At 62.5% G+C, this 18,576-nt stretch overlaps 1 protein-coding gene across 3 annotated transcripts in view; it reads left to right on the forward strand.

The window, feature by feature from the left end:
• NTN1 (netrin 1) overlaps positions 1–13,402 on the forward strand; it is a 211,441-nt gene extending 198,039 nt beyond the window's left edge. For all 3 annotated transcript variants that reach the window (XM_051825185.2, XM_051825184.2, XM_051825183.2), the window contains exon 7: positions 12,931–13,402. In XM_051825185.2, the coding sequence (XP_051681145.1) occupies positions 12,931–13,259 (329 nt within the window). In that variant the 3' untranslated portion in view covers positions 13,260–13,402. The remainder of the gene's footprint in view (positions 1–12,930) is intronic.
• The last annotated feature ends 5,174 nt before the right edge of the window (positions 13,403–18,576 follow it).

Raw genomic sequence — 18,576 nt, forward strand, 5'->3', positions numbered from 1 at the left:
CACCTGCACAGGGAAGGGGGTCCCGTGCCCCCTGCTCTCACTGTGCACTGGCACCCACAGGCCCATGCACCCCATGTCTGTCCATCTCCTTTCCTGCTGTGCATCCGCCTGAGCCAGCCTAATCCCCCAGGAGGTCAGGAGGTCAGGAGCTGGCGTGGTGGCTTCTGGACCCTGAGAGTGTCTGTTGGGCTGGAGGGGCCCAGGCAGTGCCTGGCGCAGGGTCAGGGTCTGCCTGGGTCAGGGTGGGATGGAGGAGGTGGAGGAGCCGACGGGGACTAGGGCATCGGCAGGGCTCCTAAAGAGCTGGCGGGGGCGAGGTACTTCAGAACAGGGCACGGGGCACCCACAAGTCCTCAGAGGATCTTCCAGCCATCTGCTGGCGAGCTGGGCAGGGGCCCTGAGCACAGACCAGGGTGCCTGTGTGGGCGGCCACCCCAGCCAGGAAGGAGCCCCATGCCCAGGGGTGCTGATTCCACGCCTGGTTTCTCTACTGTGGGGGCCTCTCCCTGAGCTCGTAGCCCTGGCCGATTGAGCCTGGGGCGGAGCGGCCTCTTCCCAGCCTGTGGGAGTCCGTATCTGTGCACCTGCACCCGCTGCCCTCCCTACTCCGCTGCATGTGGCCTGGTCTTGCCTCTCGCCTCTTCCACTGGGTGGAGGTGCATTCCTTATCTAAGGGCCTAGTGGCCTCTCATCTCTGCCTCGCTCACCAAGACTGGTCCCCATCACGCTCCTCTCGTGGGACCTGGAGTGAGCCCCATTGCTGACCTGAGCCTCGGTTTCATTGTCTGTAAAATGGAGCATTTATTGGTAGCACCCATAGCCTTCTTTGAGGCCGAGGGTGTCCAGCAGCCCCAATCTGGGGCCCAGGCCTCATGGCGGGGGTGGTAGTTGTAACCAGGCCAACTGCTTTGACTAGACCTCAGGAGCTTAACTTGCTTGTTTTATTGCACATATGACTCACATGTGTGCACCTGCACACACAGTGCACACCAGCTCCGCCCTCCCCAGGCCACCGAGGCTCCCAAAGGCTACAGCAGGTGTACCCGACAGGTTTGCTGTTCAGGTTGGGGGCACCGATCCAGAACCTGCCAGGCTGTGGGCTTTGATGCTGCAGGTCCCTCGGGGGTCCACACTGAATCCCCTTTAAAACACAGACGGCACAGGAACTCCCGACGCCCGCGGGAAAACAAGCCTGGAATTTAATAGAAGCGAGGCCTCCAAGCCGGGAGATGGCAGCAAGGAGGGACCCTGGGCTGCACGTGCTGCCTCTTTCCAGCCCCCAGGCCTCCAGCATCGTCGGCTGGACGCTGCCTGGTGGGCTCTCCTGTGGGCTGAGACTAGAGCAGGGTTCCCCGACGTTCACAGTGGAACCTGGCTTTGCACCTGCCTCCCTGAGAGCACCGCACACCTGGGAAAGCTGGGGGTGAGCGGGATCCAGGTCAACCTCCCTCCATCCTCTCTTGTCCTGCAGGGGCTGGGTTGGCCTCGCAGGGAGCCGGGAGGGAAGGGGAGTGGGTGCACCTTTTCCAGGGGAGACTGATTAGGGTTTAGCCTGGAGGAGTCCTTTATGTCCTTCCTCAGAGGAGGGGAGGCTGAGAAGGGGGCCTTGGTGTCTTTCTGGAAGGCTCTGACCCGATTTCTGCTCCGTTGTTCAAGTGCCAAAGGGAAACATGGAACCTGTGAGGTTTCCAGAGGGGATTGTTGTCCACCTGACTCTGTGTGTATGGCGGGGTGGTATTTGAAAAGTTCATAGAAAATGTAGATAATGACGAAATGATGCCTACATCCCATAATTATTTTGTACAAAAAGCTTATCTTTAATTTTTTTTTTATTTGAAAGACATAGTTATACACACACACACACACACGGAGAAATAGATGTTTTTCACTCACCAAATGGCCTCAGTGGCCGGCAGCTGGTTCAGGCCAAAGCCAGGAGGCAGAAACTCCATTCAGGTCTCCTGCGTGGACCATCCTCTGCTGCTTTCCCAGGTGCATCAGCAGGGAGCTGGGTTGGAAGCAGAGCAGCCAAACATTGGATTCCAGTGTTTGCATTGTGGGTGGCAGCTTAACCGCTCCGCCATAACGCTGGCCCCAAAGTTTTTTTTTTCTTTTTCCATCCCATTTTCCATGTACTTTTTGAAGCACCCTTGTATTTGACTCCGTCTGGATTTTTTTCTCCTCTGATGAATTCGGCTTCCCTGAGCCCTGTTGGTCCTGGGGGCACCTGGGTCCCCTCCCCATTTGTCTGCCAGACCTGAATCCCTGCTCCAGCCACTGTGCAGCCTCCAGGGCCTTCCCTGAGCCAGGCCCCAGGGGCATCGATCTTGGAGGTGAGAGGAGGGGATGTAGCCCTTGTGAGACCTTCTGTCCTCTGCCCTCCTCACGGGTTCAGGTCCCTCAGATCACAGATGGGGACACCGGCCCAGCTCGGGGAGGGGGCGTGTCTGGCTTCACAGCTGGACCTCTGCGGCCCAGCCTCCTGGGACCCTGCCTGGCACAGACACTATGGTGACCCCCCAGCCTGTGCCCACGCTGCTGCCCAGGCCTCACGGGTCTGTTCAGGGGAAGACTTGAGCAGCAGCTGATTGTGGGGAGACCGAGGGCGCCCCCTGCTGGACTGTCCTAGCCATGCTGCCCACTGGGACCTATGCCGTCTAAGTCCATTCTACGCCGCTGTAACAAAGTGCCTGACACAGGGTCGTTTATGAGGGAAAGTGGTCCTGGAAGTCTGTGTGCATGGCGCTGGCATCACTCGGCTTCTGGTGAGGGCCCCATGCTGTTTCAGATCCCGGAACACAGGCGGGAAGCAGGCGCGTGTGAAAGAGGGGACCAAGAGGGCAATGATTTCCGACTCCCAGCTGTGGGCTACACAGTCCCCTCCTCCGGGAACTGCCTGGACCCCCTTCGTGAGAGTGGACCTGTGGGGACCCAAAATGCCTCTTAAAGGCCCCAGCCCCTGTCAACACCATGACACCGGGTCAAGGCCTCAGCGTGAGCTTTGCTGGGGACAAACCTCGGTCAGACCACAGCAGGAGTTCTAATGCTGGGCCATCCCTGGGGGAAAAAAAAGGTTCATGTAAAAGTCGGGGGTCTCCCAGCTCGGCCTCCAGGCCCATATGTTCAGCGGGAGGCAGGATGGGAAAAGCTTCAGGAGGGAATTGCACAGGGTCCTGGTGGGACTCGGGGGAGCCCAAGGTCGAGGTGGGCAGGGTATCGGGACAAGGACCTTGTTGGGGAACAACAGTGGAGCAGGGCGGGCACGGCCGGGTGCAGGCTGTGGAAAATCTTCCATGCACCCTCGGTTGGGCCCCAGGACCCCTGGGCGAAGCAGCAGGAGGACAGGAGGGAGCAGGCTTGGGGAAGGGAAGGGAGGGCAGGGCAGGGCAGGGCAGCCGAGGCCGGAGCAGGCCAGGCTGGGCTGGGAGGGAGCTGGCTCAGAGCTTGTAATCCCGTTCTCTGGCTGACACCCGGCGGGGGGCCAATTAGGAAACACATTTCCTTCACATGCAGGGCACTTGGATGCTCCCGAAGCTGCTAATTAGAACCTCGGGTTTGCTGCCCCTGCTGGGTGAAGGCAGGGCCGCCGGCCACCCGATGACCCCTTCTTCCTGCAGGCCGGCTCAGGCTGTGGTGTCCGCAGACAGCACCAGTGTGAGGCTGCAGTGGAGGGGGGCCTGTGGGAGGTGACCGGGGGCTGCCCAGCCTGGGGTGTGCTGGCCCTGGCCTGGGTCCTCTGGGGTGAGCACCAAGCGAGGCAAGAAGGAGTGAGGGTGGAGGCGGGGCCTACTGCGCACGTCCATCCCCACTCTGTGATCTGCAGGGACCTTGGACAGAGGAGCTTGCCTGGGGGCCTCAGTGGTCTCATCTGTCAAATGGAGGCGCCGTCAAAGGAACATGACACAATCCCCCATGACTCAATAGTGGCGACCCCCGCCGCGCCAGGCGCCATATCCGAGGGTCTGGGCCCGCAGGGACGCACCTGCTCCCATCCCTCCTGGGGCCACCTCAGTCCTCTGTTGCCCTCTAGGGGAATCCAGCTCACCTTGCAAACCCTGGGGGCTGCCAGTGAGAAGTGCGAGGGTGGACTGGGAGCGGGTCCTGCTTGTCCCTGAGCGGAAGTCTGCCGGCGCTAGGAGCGCAGGTGTGTGTCTGCTGCAGTTACCTGCCCGGGGCACATTCACCTGGAAGCCCAGGCTCCAGCTGCAGGTGGAGCTGCCCTGCCCAGGGCGAGGGTCCTCCCTGGCTGTGCCCCCAGGGCTCCTTGCTTCCTCCATCCCCTTCTTCCCACCTGTGTCAGCTCATCCCTCCCTCACCCCTGCTTGCGTCTCGCAAGGCTGCTACTCCCAGGCACTCCCCCCAGCCACACGTGCATTCACTGTGCCGAGCCCACAGATCTGCATGGACCCCGACCTGGTTACAGCCTGCACTGGGGCAGACCCAGAGCTCCGTCCATCCTGTGGAGAGGGGAGGGGAGGGAGGAGCCTGAGTAGCCATTGTGCCCTGTGCACAGCAGGGACCCCGGGCTGAGGGAGGAAAGTCCACAAGCACAGAAGCTAGAAACAGGCTGGGAAATCAGGGATGTGTGTGAATGGGGGTGCCGGGGTGGACCCAGCGGGGCTGGGGGCGAGGCCAGCATCTGCCGCCTCAGCCAAGTTCATGTGCACAGACCCCCTCCCCCATGTCCAGCCCCGGTCCCCCCGAGAGCGGCACCTGCGTCACCCAGGAACTCTCACCTAAGCTGCTGCCTCAGGTGGCCTGGGTGCTGCCCCTGCCCCTTCCTTCTCCCCGGGGACTCGGGGAGGCAGCTCACAGGCTGGGAGGCGAGGGCATCTGACTCGTGCCAGTTCTTGGAAAAAGGATGCATTCCCAGAACTGTTTGATTAGTCACCCCTTTTGTTGAGAGATGTCTTGGCACCACCAGATGGAAAAATCAAGTCCCCAGTGTCCCTCCCGAGATCCCACAGCCGTGGTTACGAGGGTCGGCCCCGGGGGCACCGCTGTTGGCATCAGTGGGCAGCCGTGGGCTGGTCAGGCTCCATGTGCATGTGAGTGTGTGCAGATCTCTGCCCCGAGAGGATGCCGGGTTCTGTCCTGGGTACCGGCACAGTGTGGACTCAAGCGAGGGACGAGGGCGTGCGCTGGCCCGGGCACCTCCAGCCCTGGTTCTCACCTGTGTTTAATCCTCACTGACACCTTGGGAGGGTTTTTCTCTGCCAACGGGCCACCCCGAGATAAAGCAGCTCACCCAAGGTCAAGTACACCCCAGCCCAAGATCTTCCCTTTCCCCTATGCCGGGGAGCTGAGCCTTGGGCGAAACAGGCAGCACAGCGCATCTCCTTAGGAGACTTAGAACTGGGACCACGTGGGGCCCTGACCGCCGGGTTCCTGATGAGCCTCTGGGGAGAGGATCGAGGAGCAGGCATGGTGGCTGTGGCCTGGGCGTGTCGAGGATGGTGGCAGAGGTGGGATTGGCGTGTTTGTTCCAGAGAGGGTGGCAGTGCCGAGTACTGCAGGAAGATCCTGGTAGGTCCTTGATGGCGGGTGGCGACACCAGGCAGGCAGCGGAGTGGGCAGCCATGGCTGTGGGTCACCATGCACTGGTGTGGGGTAGAGGGTGGGACGTGCAAGTCCTGGTGGGCACGGCCCACGCAGCCAGTCCTTGCCCTGCTTGCAGGAGGATGGGCAGCTGGGGGAGCGTCTCTTGTCTGCAGCAGCCGTGCTGGCCTCTCCCTTTCCCCTTCTTGACCTTGGGGCTTTGTCCCTTCAAGCCCCATCACAGGGATGGAGTTACTGGGTCTGCAGTGTAGAATAGCGTTGGGGCTTGGATGTGGGCATGAATGTCGGGGGAGCATCCTGCCGCTGTGGCCCCCATGGCCAGGACCCCTGCCGAGTGCGGAGAGGCAGCTGGTGGCAGCAGCTGGAGAGGTCACCCCCCACCCCCCAGCCCCGTCCCCAGGTCCCGAGAACAGGACGCAGACCAGCCAGCAGCACGTGGCCTGGTGTTGCAGAGGCTTGCTGACCCATCCCTGGGGGCACTGGCCCCCTGGAGCGCCTCTGGTTTCCCCCAGCCAGATGTGACCTCCCCTCCCTGAGGGCCAGCCCCATATGGAGGCCAGATGTGGTGCTGGAGGGCCGCGTGAGTCAGCCCGAGGTCACGGAATGCGGGTGACCAGCAGGTCGGGCAGGAAACCCCCTGAGCCCACAGGAAGCTCCCTCCCTTGAGAGCCAGGGCTGGGTGGGGGAGGGGCTGCAGCTCTTCCCAACACGTGACCGCAGATGCCAGTCCAGAGGCTCCGGCTGCAGCAGGAGAGCTGAGCCCCAGGCCGGCTGCCCTGAGGCCTGGGCAGACCCCGGCCCTCATCAGCCTGTTTCCTGGAGCGTGCTATGGTCTCTCCTCACCTATAACATCTTGCAGTAGGAGAGACCGGCAGGTGGGGATAGCTCAGGGGGGCCACAAAGACCTTCTGATGAATGGGACCCCGTCTCATTTTCCAGATGGGGACACCAGGGGCGTGGACCTGTCCAGGGTGCCTATGGAGCTGGTGCAGAGTCGGGGCCACTGTCCTGAGACCTGTGTGTCTACTGCCACTGGGTGCGGCAGGAGTTTCTGCCCCAGGGAGGTAGACCAGGTGGCCCTGCCCCAGGATTCGTGCTTTTAGTGACCCCAGAACCCCTGCTGCTGGTCCTGAGGCCTCTCCCTCAGAACCTACCTCGCAGTCCACCCACTGCCAGCTCCATCCTGGGCTCAGGCCTCTGCAATGGTAGATGCAAGGCAGCCCTGGCCCCTCCGTGCCAGCCGCCTTGGCAAAACCCCTGCCTGTGACTCGGTTCATCCAGGCGGATGGGGTGAGTCCCCCTGCTCCACGGCCTGTGTGATGCCTGTTTCTTTAGGTCTCGTTGGGGGGGGTGAGTTTTGAGGAGGGTTTGACTTTTAGGAGCTGGGAGCTGTGAGTAGAGGGCTAGTGCTCCATGCGGAATGGTACTGGGGCGGCTAGGAGTGCCTCCCCCCACCCACAGCTCCCTGGAGGTGGGAGCCCCGGGCTGGGAGCCGTAGGCTGCAGGCAGGGCTCAGACTCCTGGTGGGTGTAGGCCTGCACCCCTGGTAGGCATCTGAACAGAGACCCCTCTGCTTTCTGTGAGCCTTGGACTGACCTGGCCAGTGGGGGCATGGACCAAGGCCATGTCAGGAGAGGCTGGCCCTTTGCCAGGACCTGGAGTCCTGTTGCTTCCAAGGGCACCGGCCCGGGGCGGGGAGCACTCCCAGTGTCAGCCTTCCCACTGGCTGCTTCTCTGTGGTGTCTCCAGCAGGCCCCGCCCTCCCTGTTGCTTTCCTAGGCAGGGGCTGGGCTGAGGGACAGGCGTGGGTGGTCCTCATCCACCTCTAGGTGACCCTCGGCAGCCCTGTCCAGGCCTGTGGTGGACCCAGCCCCAGCTGAAGGTTTGGGGGGTTCGGGCATTGGATTAGGGACCACTGGGCTGCCAGTTTCTCCTCGAAGGAGACAGAGGAGCCCTTAGATGCTGCCCCGGGTGCAGCAGGCTGTCTCCTGGGCTGCTGTGTGGGAGCGTCCAGGTCCCCCCTCTTGGTTGACCAAAGCAAGAGCCTGCTGGTGCATAGGCCAGGCCCGGCTAGGCTGTGCCCGACTCAGGGAGGATGGTCTCACAAGGGCAGAGCCCAAGCTCCAGGACCTGCAGGGGAAATCGAGGCAGTGTCCACACTGCAGAGAGAGAGAGGCTGGCTGGCCGGCCAGGCGTACTGTTGGGGGGAAAGCCTGTAGCCAGCCCTGCACTGGTGTTTCCAGCTTATCCAAGGTCACTGGCAGGACCTCAGGGGATAAGTGGCAGGAAGTGGCACCCAGAATTGCCGAGGCCCACCAGGGGGTGGCCGTGGTGATCCTGTGGCCTCGGAGTCAGTTGATGAAAACCTGGTAGGGCCCTCGTAAGCCCCAAGTCGGAGAGGAGGGTCCCTGGCAAATCGGCGTCCATGAGAACAAGACTTGGCTGCGGCCCGGGAACCGTGCGGTCAGAGCCACATTTTACGAAGGCAGCTGCAGCTCCTGACACGCTTTCTGTCTCGGCAGATTTATGGGGCGGCGTGGGCTCAATGGTTTCTGTGGGCTGAGCGTCCTCCCCCGGCCGTATTGGCCGCTGTCTCTGAGGCAGATGGGTGACAAGCCTCCCCTAGCAGGACAGGCCCAACCGGAAAGTAGGGCTGGGCCTGGGGAGGCAGGGGGTGACCACCCAAGCTTCCTTGGGAGGAGCTACTGCTGCAAAAACCCCTAGGGGCCCACCAGAGCAGCCCATAAATCCGGGAGACCTCCGGGAGGCAGGAAACCACCCTGCAGAGGTATCCCCGCGTTCAGACCTCGCCTGGAGAGCCCGGGCCACACCCCTCCCAGGGCCCACCCAGCAGGTGGTTTATTGCTCACTGGGCCCTGTCCTGCTGCAGAACATCCCCAGCAAGCAGGTGAGCGAGCGGCAGGCAGCGTTCCTCGACCCTGGCCCAGGTGGGGAGCTTTGATCCTAGCAGGAGGCCCCCCAGCCTGTGCCCGGCCACCTCCCACTCCCGACTTTCCTGGGTGGGGAGCACCGCTGGTCCCTGGAAGGCCCAGAGCTCACAGGCATGGTGGCTGCCCGCCAGGGCCACGGCTGGGAAGGGATGGAGGTGGGTTTTGAATGAGTAGAGGCTCTGGACAGAGGAGGGGCTGCCCTGGGGGAACCCAGACCCTGCTTTGGAAGAATCTGAGCGCAGGAAGTGACCTGGAGCGCCCCACGTTTTAGGCGGTCCTTGACAGCCTGGGGTCTCACCCAGTATTGGGACTCCCGGGAGGACGTGCTGGTGCCTCCCACTGCAGTCTGGTGACGTGGCCAGCAGTAGCCCGTGGGACAGGACGGCACCTACTTGCCCAAGAGTGAGGTGCTCCAGGCACCTGGCCTGTCCTAACCAGCCTCCTCCCCTCCCCTGCCTGCTGGGCGCTCAGCCAGCCCAACACAGGCTCAGGCCTCCTTCCTGCCCCCTGGGAGCCTGAGAGGGGCCCGTGCCCTGGTCCCAGAGAAGGGCTCTTTGCGTGGAAGTCCTGGCTCTGAGCCCTAGCACTGCTCAGGGCCGTCACCGCCCCGCCCTGCTGACCGAGTTCTGCGGCCAGCTCTAGGGCAGGCGGCTTTGCCAGGAGCTGAAGGCTGGCCAGACCTCCAGGCCCTGGACCTTGCTCTGTTCTTGCTCCATCCTGAAGTCCCACTTCCCCCTGGTGCCCCCAGACTCGGCTGGTCAACCGCAAGGGTCCCAGCTCACTGGCTGCCCAACCTCTCACTTTGTAGGGTGAGCAGGGGCCCGGAGGAAGGGACCCTGGGTTTGCAGGGCATCACTTACGGAGCAGAAGCAGCAGCAGGCTGTGTGGCCCTGTTGGTCTTGGTCTCTGCCTTGGAGAAGGGCCATGGGCTTGAGGCTGGGTCCCTCAACACCCCCCCCCCAAAGGCCTGACTCTAGTAGCCTGGAGTGTTCCCACCAGAGCCCCGTTCTAGCCTCCATCAAGCCAGTTTGTAGGACATCTGTGCGAGGCCGGGGAGGGGAGAGGGTGGTTTCCGGCTCTGGGTATCCCTTGGTCTTGCGGGGCTGCTCTCATGCAACACCTGACATCAGGCCATTGGTAAACCCTGGGCAGGTGTAGCACTAGGAGTTGGGACGGTCAAGGTGGCGAGGCCATCAGCTTGGCTGGCTGATGATGGCTGCAGCCTTCTGTGGTGGGAGGGGCGGGGGCACTTGCTCCCTTTGTATGGGAGGAGTCCTGGTGATGACGTCATCACGCCTCGAGGCCCTGCGTGTTACACTGCTGTGCCATTGGTACCAGAGCTGGGAGGCAACCCCAAGACTGCAGCAGGTTCTCAGAAGCCTGGAGTCTTGGGAGGGGCCTCGCGGAGGGGTGGATGTGGCGTGCCGACGTGCGGGCTCCCTGTGTGTGAGTGGCGGTTTCGAGGTCACCGCTGCGCTGTGGATTTTGAATGCTTTGGTACTTGGCCCGTGCACTGCATGAGCAGCTCATACTTGGTGGGCTGTGTAATGTGCAGAGGCATTGCCAAGGGCAGCAGAAATGTGGATTTTTTTCCAGCATGGTCACTCGAATCCTAGCGCCGCCCTCTCTTGCCCCCAGGGCCTGTACCGTCTCATCCTGGGGGCTGCTGGGATCTGCTACGGGTAGAAGACAGGCAAAGGCCAGTTGCTCTGTCCCAGCTGGCCAGTGTCCATTGCTTTGCAAGGTGTCTGGGGGAGGGTACCCTGGGGGTGTTGTCCTGTGCTGTGGGGAGAGGAGGCTGCCCCCTGTGCCCTGCCTGGTCTCGGGGAGGGAAGGCTTGGAGACATGGGAGGGGGTGTGCAGGGGGTGAAGAGGCCTTCAGGGGGCCTGGCAGGCCAGTCCAAGGCTAGCCCAAGGCTGGCCCTCGCCCAGCCAGCCCTTTCTGACCTCCTTTTGCGCCCTCGAGAGACCCTGTCAGGCCTGTCTTCCTGCTTGGCTGGGAGCTGAGGCCCAAGCCCCCCGGTCCTCAAGATGAATTTTGTTGGCTCCTAGGGCACTGGAACAAGGTCCTACAAGCTGGGCTTCTTTAGCACCGCCCTGAGCCCCAGAGGCCAGGGATCTCATGTGGACTTTGCTGTGTGTGTGTGTCCTGTCTGGTTAGGGCCCACCCTCGTGATGTCATCTCCTTGCTCTCCACAGACCACGTCTGCAGGTTCAGTCCCGCCCTCGAGTGCAGGGGTGGGGCTGTAACTTCTGAACCTGGGGGTGGGGGCACAGTTCAGCCTACAGCTTCAAGACACCCTCGGGGCCTTGCGTCCCCAGCCGTGGCTGCACAGCAGCCCCGGGCTCTGAAGTCCACACAGGGAGCAGCCTTCGCCCGAGGGAGGCTCATTGTGTATTCAGCTCGGCCTGGGGAGAGGAAACTGGGGCTCCCATGGAGGGGCACACGGTTGCCACGGTGACCTCCGTCTGCAGTCAGATCCACAGGGCCCAGCCACTTCCCCGGAGCCCCCGGTTCCCACCCCCTAAGAGTTCACACTGAGTGTTGAGTCCCTTGGTGACAAAAACATGGAAACGGTTGCCATGGCAGCCATTCTTTGGAGCCCTCAGACTGGAGTGCAAAGTTCGGGATGCCCAGGAACAGCTAAAATGAAAACACGGGAAAATCCGCCACTCACCACACCTACCCCCACGAGGAGGAGTCAGGTGTGCCTGCCGCTCCACCTGGTGTGGGTGTCTCTGTACCTCCCAGTCATCCTGGGCCAGGCGTGGGTGCAGGGAGTACCCCCGGGGAGTGCAGGTGAACTTGGGAGAGGTGGGCCGAGCTGCACGGGTGCCCAGTGCCTGGCTTGGCAGGTGCTGACCACGGCTTGGCTGCTGAAGCCACCGAGCCTGCCTGTTCTGTGGCTTCTCCAAGCTGGCGCCCTGTTCTCAGCGGACAGCGTGTCTCTGTATTGAAGGGTGCAGTGCGGCGGGTGCTGGACACGGGGATGGGACGATGGCAGAGGTTGAGCGTGCTGCAGGCCTTTGCCAGGGACCCCCGTGTGCTGATGGGGATGATCATGCATGCCCCAGCCCCTAGCAGCTCTCTGTCAGCCCCCTGAAGTGCTGGTGGTCTGAGGTGGTCCATCCGGGCAGTCGGAGCTGTCCCAGAAACCAACACAGGCGCATGTGCTCGGTGCACTCAAGGCTGTGGAAGGCAGGCTATCGGAACCCACCTGTGTTTAACCCAGGATTCTGCAAACTTACTTGAGACTATAGTTCCTTGTCCTTTAAAAAAAAAAAAAAGAGGCAGAGAACCAGCCGGTGAGCTCACACCTGCTGGTTCACTCCCCCCAGTGCCGCTGATGGCTGGAGCTGAGGGTGGGAGCCGGGAGCTCAGTGCAGGTCTGCCTTGTGGGGGGCAGGAGCCCAACTACTTGAGCCCTCATGCCGCCTCCTGGGATGCACGTTAGCAGGAAGCCGGAATCGGGAGGCAGAGCCTGGCCCTCCAGGAAGGGCCTTAGGAATCCAGACATCTTAGCCGCTAGGCCAAATACCTGTCCTCGCTTTTAGGATATTTTGATTTAAAATTTTTGATTGACTTCTGATTCTTGTTAGGTTTTTATGGGGTACAGCACAAGGTTTTGATACACAGTAAAAGGATCCAGTTAAGCACTGAATACGTCGAAGTCATGGTTGCCCCACGGCAGGGAGGAACCAGGACCTGTATCTGTGACTCCCCCTCATAAAATGCATTTCTTCCCATTTTTAAAATGCCCCTTCCTGCGCTACAGAAGTGTGCTGGCATTTACCAGTGCATCCTGGGGGTGAGGCGTCAGCCCCACCTGGGGACATGTGAGAGGTACACATCCTAGGGTCCTACAAGGAGCTCCTGGGGCAGGACCCAGCCGTGTGCATTTCCCTAAGCCCCCGGGGGAGGCTGGCACACGCTGCAGCGCGTGAACCCCTGCACTGGCGGAGAACTGGTTGGAGGGCACGGCCTGGGGAACCGGAGAGGCCCAGGGGACGGAGGCAGCCGGGAAGGGGCTAAGTGTAGGCACAGGCGAGGCGGACAGGACCAGCACGCGGGCTGTTGGCTTCTCTGCACCTGGGTGTGGGGTGGTCAGGAGGCTGGGTGTTGAGTGACTGGGGTCTTGGAGGGTGCCGTCTCCCCCAGCCACTCCAGTGGGGGATGGGGAGTGGCCACTGCCCACCGGCTGCATGCTACAGGGACTTGGGGTCTCCTTTGCCTCCCAAAGCTGGGTGCAGACACCATCCTTACGCAGGCAGCCCCCGGGGTGGGGGGTGGGGGGCGGTGTGCCCGACCCAAGGCCCCTCCTGTGTCCTCGCAGCTGCCGCTACATGGGAGGCCTGGCTTCCCCGGCCCCGTGGCTCTCCGCAGCCCCCCGCCCACCGCCGGCCTGTGCTTCCCTTACAGCCGTCCAGATCAACGTCCTGAAGGCGGACAAGGCAGGGGACTGGTGGAAGTTCACGGTGAACATCATCTCGGTATACAAGCAGGGCGCCAGTCGCATCCGCCGCGGTGAACAGAGCCTGTGGATCCGCTCGCGGGACGTCGCCTGCAAGTGCCCTAAGATCAAGCCCCTCAAGAAGTACCTGCTGCTGGGCAGCGCCGAGGACTCGCCCGACCAGAGCGGCATCGTGGCCGACAAGAGCAGCCTGGTGATCCAGTGGCGGGACACGTGGGCGCGGCGGCTGCGCAAGTTCCAGCAGCGCGAGAAGAAGGGCAAGTGCAAGAAGGCCTAGCGCGCCGGGCGCGAGCGCGCGGACTGGGCCCGCGAGGGCGTTCCCACGTGGGGGGATGGGGGCGGGGCCGCGCCGGGCGGGGCCCTCGGCGGCCCCACCCCTAGCCCCCGGCCCCCGCGCCCCAGGCCGGAGCCGCGTGCACGCTTGCGCGGTCAGGGGCGCCGCAGGCCAGGCCCTGGAGAAAGAGGGCGAGACGTAGCTACCTCACAGGGCGCCTCCCAGAGCACAGACGCGCCTCCCGGGGCGAGGTGGGGTCACCGTGGAGGGGCGGCCGAAGATGCAGGTCGCTGATGGGTCACGGAGCAGGAGCCGGGGAGGAGAGCTGTGAATTCTGGTGGGGGCGCTAAGCGAGCCCAGCACCAATGCCCCGCCTTTCTCTCTCGAGGAATCCCGGCTGGACACAGGGCTGCGGCGACCTGGGCACACCCCCCCTCCCCCCATGTGGCCTCTGGTCTCCGCTGGCACCTGCTGGCTTGGTCCTCTGGGGTGGGGTCCCAGGGTCTGGGTGGGGGGTTCATCTCCCATGGGCAGAGGAAAGGAGGCTCTGGTGGTGCCTGGGGTCTGGCTCACCCAGGAGGCGGGCACTGGGCCCAAGGACACCCCTGAGGAGCCCAAGCCGGGTGGTCACGGCCTCGTGCCGCAGCCGCCTGTTGGATGAGGCACTGCGCAGGCAAAACCTCCCAGAGCGTTTCCTTTCTGGAAACTTGGAAGCAGCCCCTTCTATGACACGCTTCCAGGGGAGGGGGCAGTGACACTGTTTGTGCAATGACATCAGCCCCCGCAGGGGCCCCCGAGCAGTGTCAACAGCTGGCAAGGGCCTGGCTGGGGGCTGAGGGTTCGCTGGCAGGCGGGGACGGGGGGGGGGGGGGGGCACGGCCAGCTTCCTGGCCGCCACGGCAGCCATGACCACTTCCTCTTGCTGCCCTCCCTCGGCGGGCCCCTGGCCCTTGGAGCTGATGCACCGCAGCCTGGGCAGCTCCTGGGCCATCGTCTCTGGCTCCGGGGCCCTGCGCAGTGCTGGCCTGTGCCTCCCAGAGCTGGGTGCAGACCCCATCCCCCGGGGCTGGCGTGCCCGACTCCGGCCGCTCCCGTGTTCCCGAAGCTGATGCCGAATGCCAGGCCTGGCTTCCCTGTCAGGCAGGGCACCGGTTTCATTTTCCCTGCCAGTGTTTGGCTGCTCGCAAGGGTCTCCCCAGGCGCGGAGCTCGGCCTCTCTTTCTGGCTCCCCAGTGCCCCTCCCCCGCCTTCCCGCCCATGTCACGGCTGCCACTTACTGAGCCCCTGCTGTGTGCCAGGCACTTTACCCACCTGCTCCCGACGTGTCCTCGTGACAGCCCTGGGGGCCGGGGATCCTCTCCCACCTTCTCCGGTGCAGACACTGGAGTCCACGTGTCCAGCGGCCATGCTGCCCCGGGCTGCACTCTGCCCTGGCCACTGCTACTGCCACTTCAGGGTGACGACGCCAAGAATGGTGGGCGAAGCAGGGAGGGGACCTGCAAGAGAGAGGCCAGGTTCCTGGAAAGAGGTCTCACTGCTCCCCAGAGGCCCTAGAATGGTGGGGGCCAGAGGGAGTCCAGGAGGGACTGGCAGAGAGGCCGCAGGCTGCCCTGGGGGGAGGGGTGGCCGTGATGCTGCCCGGTGGCTTCCCCACCTGTGCAGAGGGGTGTGGCAGCCCTGCCACATCCTTCCTGGGGTCTGAGCCTCACGCTGCCCTGTGAGGGGTGTGCACTGGTGGTCTCTGAGGACCCCCCCCCCCACGCTCGGCAGTGGACATCTTCCTGCAAACCCAGCCTGCCTCCCGCCTCACCCTCCTGGTCATGGCCTGGACCCCCGGTCGTGTGCCAGGGCGGGGAAGAAGCCACCATGGGAGGGCCCCTGCCAGACCCCACGGCTCCTCCGGTCCCGCCCCTGCCCTCACCCAGGGAGGAGACGGAACCAGGAACGGAGGCGGTGCAGTTTGTACAGTTAGGAAGGGGTGTACAACGGAACTAGGTTTTGATTTGAGTTTTGAAGAGTGTATTAACCAGAGTTGTGACATGTAGGTGTTTGAAGAAGAAAAAACATACCAGGTTAGTCTTTTTGTTGTTGTTAAACAGATTCGCCAGTTGGCCTTTCTCCCCCGGCTGGGCGCCCTGGTGTCCCCGAGAGCCGAGTGCCTGCCTCGCTGACACGCAGTGAGGCCGGAGGGACGCGGGGGAGGCAGGCCTAGGGCCAAGGCCCTCAGTGACCTCCGGGAACCCTGCCTCCGCAGTTGCACGCAGGAAATGGGTATAGCCCGGGGTGGACGGAGACCCTGAGGGACTGGGAACCCGATGTAGGGTCTCCATACCCGATGGAAGCCACCCTCGAAACCCAGGCGCACGAGACTCACCGACGGGGGCCACAGCTCACGGACAGGCACTCCCGAGGGGTAGTCACATGTGTCCCACTCCGCGCGTCACTGGGCCTCCCTGCCCCCAGACCTCCCACCACTCCCTCCCGTGTTTCGCATTTCTGTTCACTCAGAATTGTAAATGTTTAGTTGTGACCATGACATATTGTTTGGGTCAGCGTTCCTTTCCAATGCATACTAATATATTATGGTTATTATATATGAATATATTTAATGACATGGAGAAAGTCGTGGAATTGTGTTTTCTAAGGTTTTCTGTTAGAGCTGTAATGGACCCAGATGGAACTTGTAACGTGGACCCCACGTGATAGAACTAAATTCAGATATCATTAAATAAACTCTTGTACACTGGCCTGCCTCCCTGTCTTTACTGCGGGTAGCGGGGAGGGGCCCGCAGGACGGAGCCCCAACTACGGGGGAAGGCAGCTTCGCTCGCCATCTGTGAACGCCGTTTTGAGCTAAAGGCTCTCAACTGGGACAATCTGTGCTTTAGTCCCCAAGAAAGCGGCCCCTCTCTGGGCTCCAGGATAAAGAGACCCCCTACCCCCAGACACCCCATGTACCAGCAGGGTGGAGGACGGCGCGACCATCCCCATTTTGACTTGGAACATGCAAGTGGCTCGCGCCGCTGACACGAAGCAGTTCCTGTCTCTCGCAACCGTGTGTGCACACACCGGGCCCAGCGACATTCGCGATCTCGCCTCTGCTCACGGCTCCGAGCGTGTGGCGCAGAGTCTGGGTGTCTGAGAGGTTCCCCGAGCCCACGATTTAGGAAGTGGTTCAGGCTCTAGGAGTTGCATTGCTGCGTGGAGTAGAGCTGATTGTCGCCAGGACGCTGTAGCTCCTGCATCACCGGGTTTCAGGGACAAGTCTCTGCCATGGGCCCTGCGGCCCTCTTTGGAGGCCAGGGAAGCCCTTCGGTGGCCAGGATCTAGCGCTCAGGTGCAGGAAGACACATGTGTGGCCTGCAGGTGTCCGGGTCTCGAGCGGTGATGCCAGGGCCTGTCCGGGCTGCGAAGCAGGCCAGCTTCAGCTGCCATCTCCAGGGCTCCCCAGGGCTGGCTATCCCACGTGCAGGACCCGCGGGCTGCTCGGGGACTGCGGCTGAGCCTTCCGCGAGCGCTTGGCAGTCTGAGTCTCCACTTTGGTTGTTTTAGGTCAAAGGCCCAGTTCTCGAGGGTGTTCGTGACGTAGCTTTCCTCTGTCCGCATCTCAGTCCATCCCCGTGGGACGTGGCCACGGCCAAGCCCAGGGAAACACAGAATAAGCAGCCACGCTGCCAGCCGGGGCCTTCTGGGGGAGAGAAGGCGTTGGCATCCGCCGAGCTCAAACAACGGGAGAAACGCGCTGGGGGAAGCCCACTGGAGAGGTGCCGGAAGCCGAGTGATTCTCGTCAAGGACCCCCGGGGCCAGCACAGAGCAAAGGCCTAGACCCCTGCTGGGTGACAGCTTCGCGGGGGCTGCCTGGCCTCCCTGAGCCAGCACCCGGGCATAAGGTACCCATTCGTGGCCGACACACCCTGGGGGGCTCAGATTTTGTTGAACAGGCGCCCCAGATACAGACATACTCCCAGAGAAACAGGGCAGGGAGGGGTAGACCAGAGCCAATGAGAAACGGCGCAGGGGTGTGTGAACCCCTCGCCATGTCAGACAGGACGCTCGGCAGGGCAGAGTCATTTCTGGAAACAGGTCAGTGCCTTTTGCTGTGGGTGCATCCACGGGAGGGCATTTGGGAAACTGGGCAGGGCAGACAGAGAAAGGGTGGGTCTGGGCTCGCTCCTTAAAATACCGACCCCCGCCCCACACACACAGCTTCAGCAGGGCTGGTTAGAGGATCCAAGAGATGTCTTCAGTCTGCACATGGCTTCCAGTGTCCTGGACGTGAAGGAGCTGGAAAAGGACCCCCCCCCCCAAAACCGGCCGTGTCCCATGGGGCCAGCAGTGGCGCTTGTCTGTGATGTCATCAGCACCCTGTGGGGAGAAAGCAGGGTCCCAGGTGGGCTGGGGGCCGCGCGTGGGGGGCGAGGGGCAGGTCGCCATCCCGGCCACGGTTTCATGACGGTGCTGAATCATAACGACGTTTCCGTGGCCCGAGAGCCCCAGTTGTACCCAGGTATCTGGGTTCCTTTATACGGTCTGCAGACTTGCGATGCTTATAATCAATAATCGCTGCCGGTAAATACTGCTTATTGCTGTTATTTTAGTTACGTTTGCTTTCGCTGAGAAAGCCCCTGAGATGACGGGCACTGAGGGCCCCATCTCGCCTCTTTGTCACGCTTAGGGCGACAGGGTCAGGCTCACCCAGCCACCTCCAGCATGGCTGCCGGAGGTAGCCAGCCGTGCAGCCAAGCTGGAAAGCCCCGCCTTCCCGTCAGCCACAGCGCTCCAGGATGGGTTGAAGGCAACAGGTTTCCCAGGCACCTGGCCATTCCTTGCCAGCTTTCTATCTGCTTGGGACGGGGGTCCCCCGAGAGGAAGACTAAGGGGATTTGGGGCTCTCCCCGCTGTGGCCTGCACAGCAGGTGCACGCTGACCTTCCCTGGGCAGCTTTCTCTTTGCTCTGCCTTGCCCAGGGGTCCAGAGAGGTGACGTTACCAGTCCGGGGTCACACAGCGAATGATGCTGGGTCCGGGCCCAGAGCCCATTCAGCCCGAAGAACAGAAGCTGCAGTGTGCAGGCACCGGCCTCCCAGTGTCACCGAGCCAGGACTCTGTGGCTCTGCTTCAAAGACGCCCCATGAGTTGCCGGGGCTCCGTGCTGAGCGAGTCAAGAGGAGGTGAGAAAGTCAAACAGAGCACTAGTGCTGCCCGCCCAGAGCCCCGGGGTGGGGGGCTCCAAGGAGACTGTTTGTATAGATTTGGGGTTTCAGCACAAGGCTGGGAGACGTGGCTCTGCAGATTCTTGGTCCTCCGTCGGGTGATCCGT

This window comes from Oryctolagus cuniculus, chromosome 17, assembly GCF_964237555.1.
Source record: "Oryctolagus cuniculus chromosome 17, mOryCun1.1, whole genome shotgun sequence".
In the NCBI taxonomy this organism is placed as follows: domain Eukaryota; kingdom Metazoa; phylum Chordata; class Mammalia; order Lagomorpha; family Leporidae; genus Oryctolagus; species Oryctolagus cuniculus.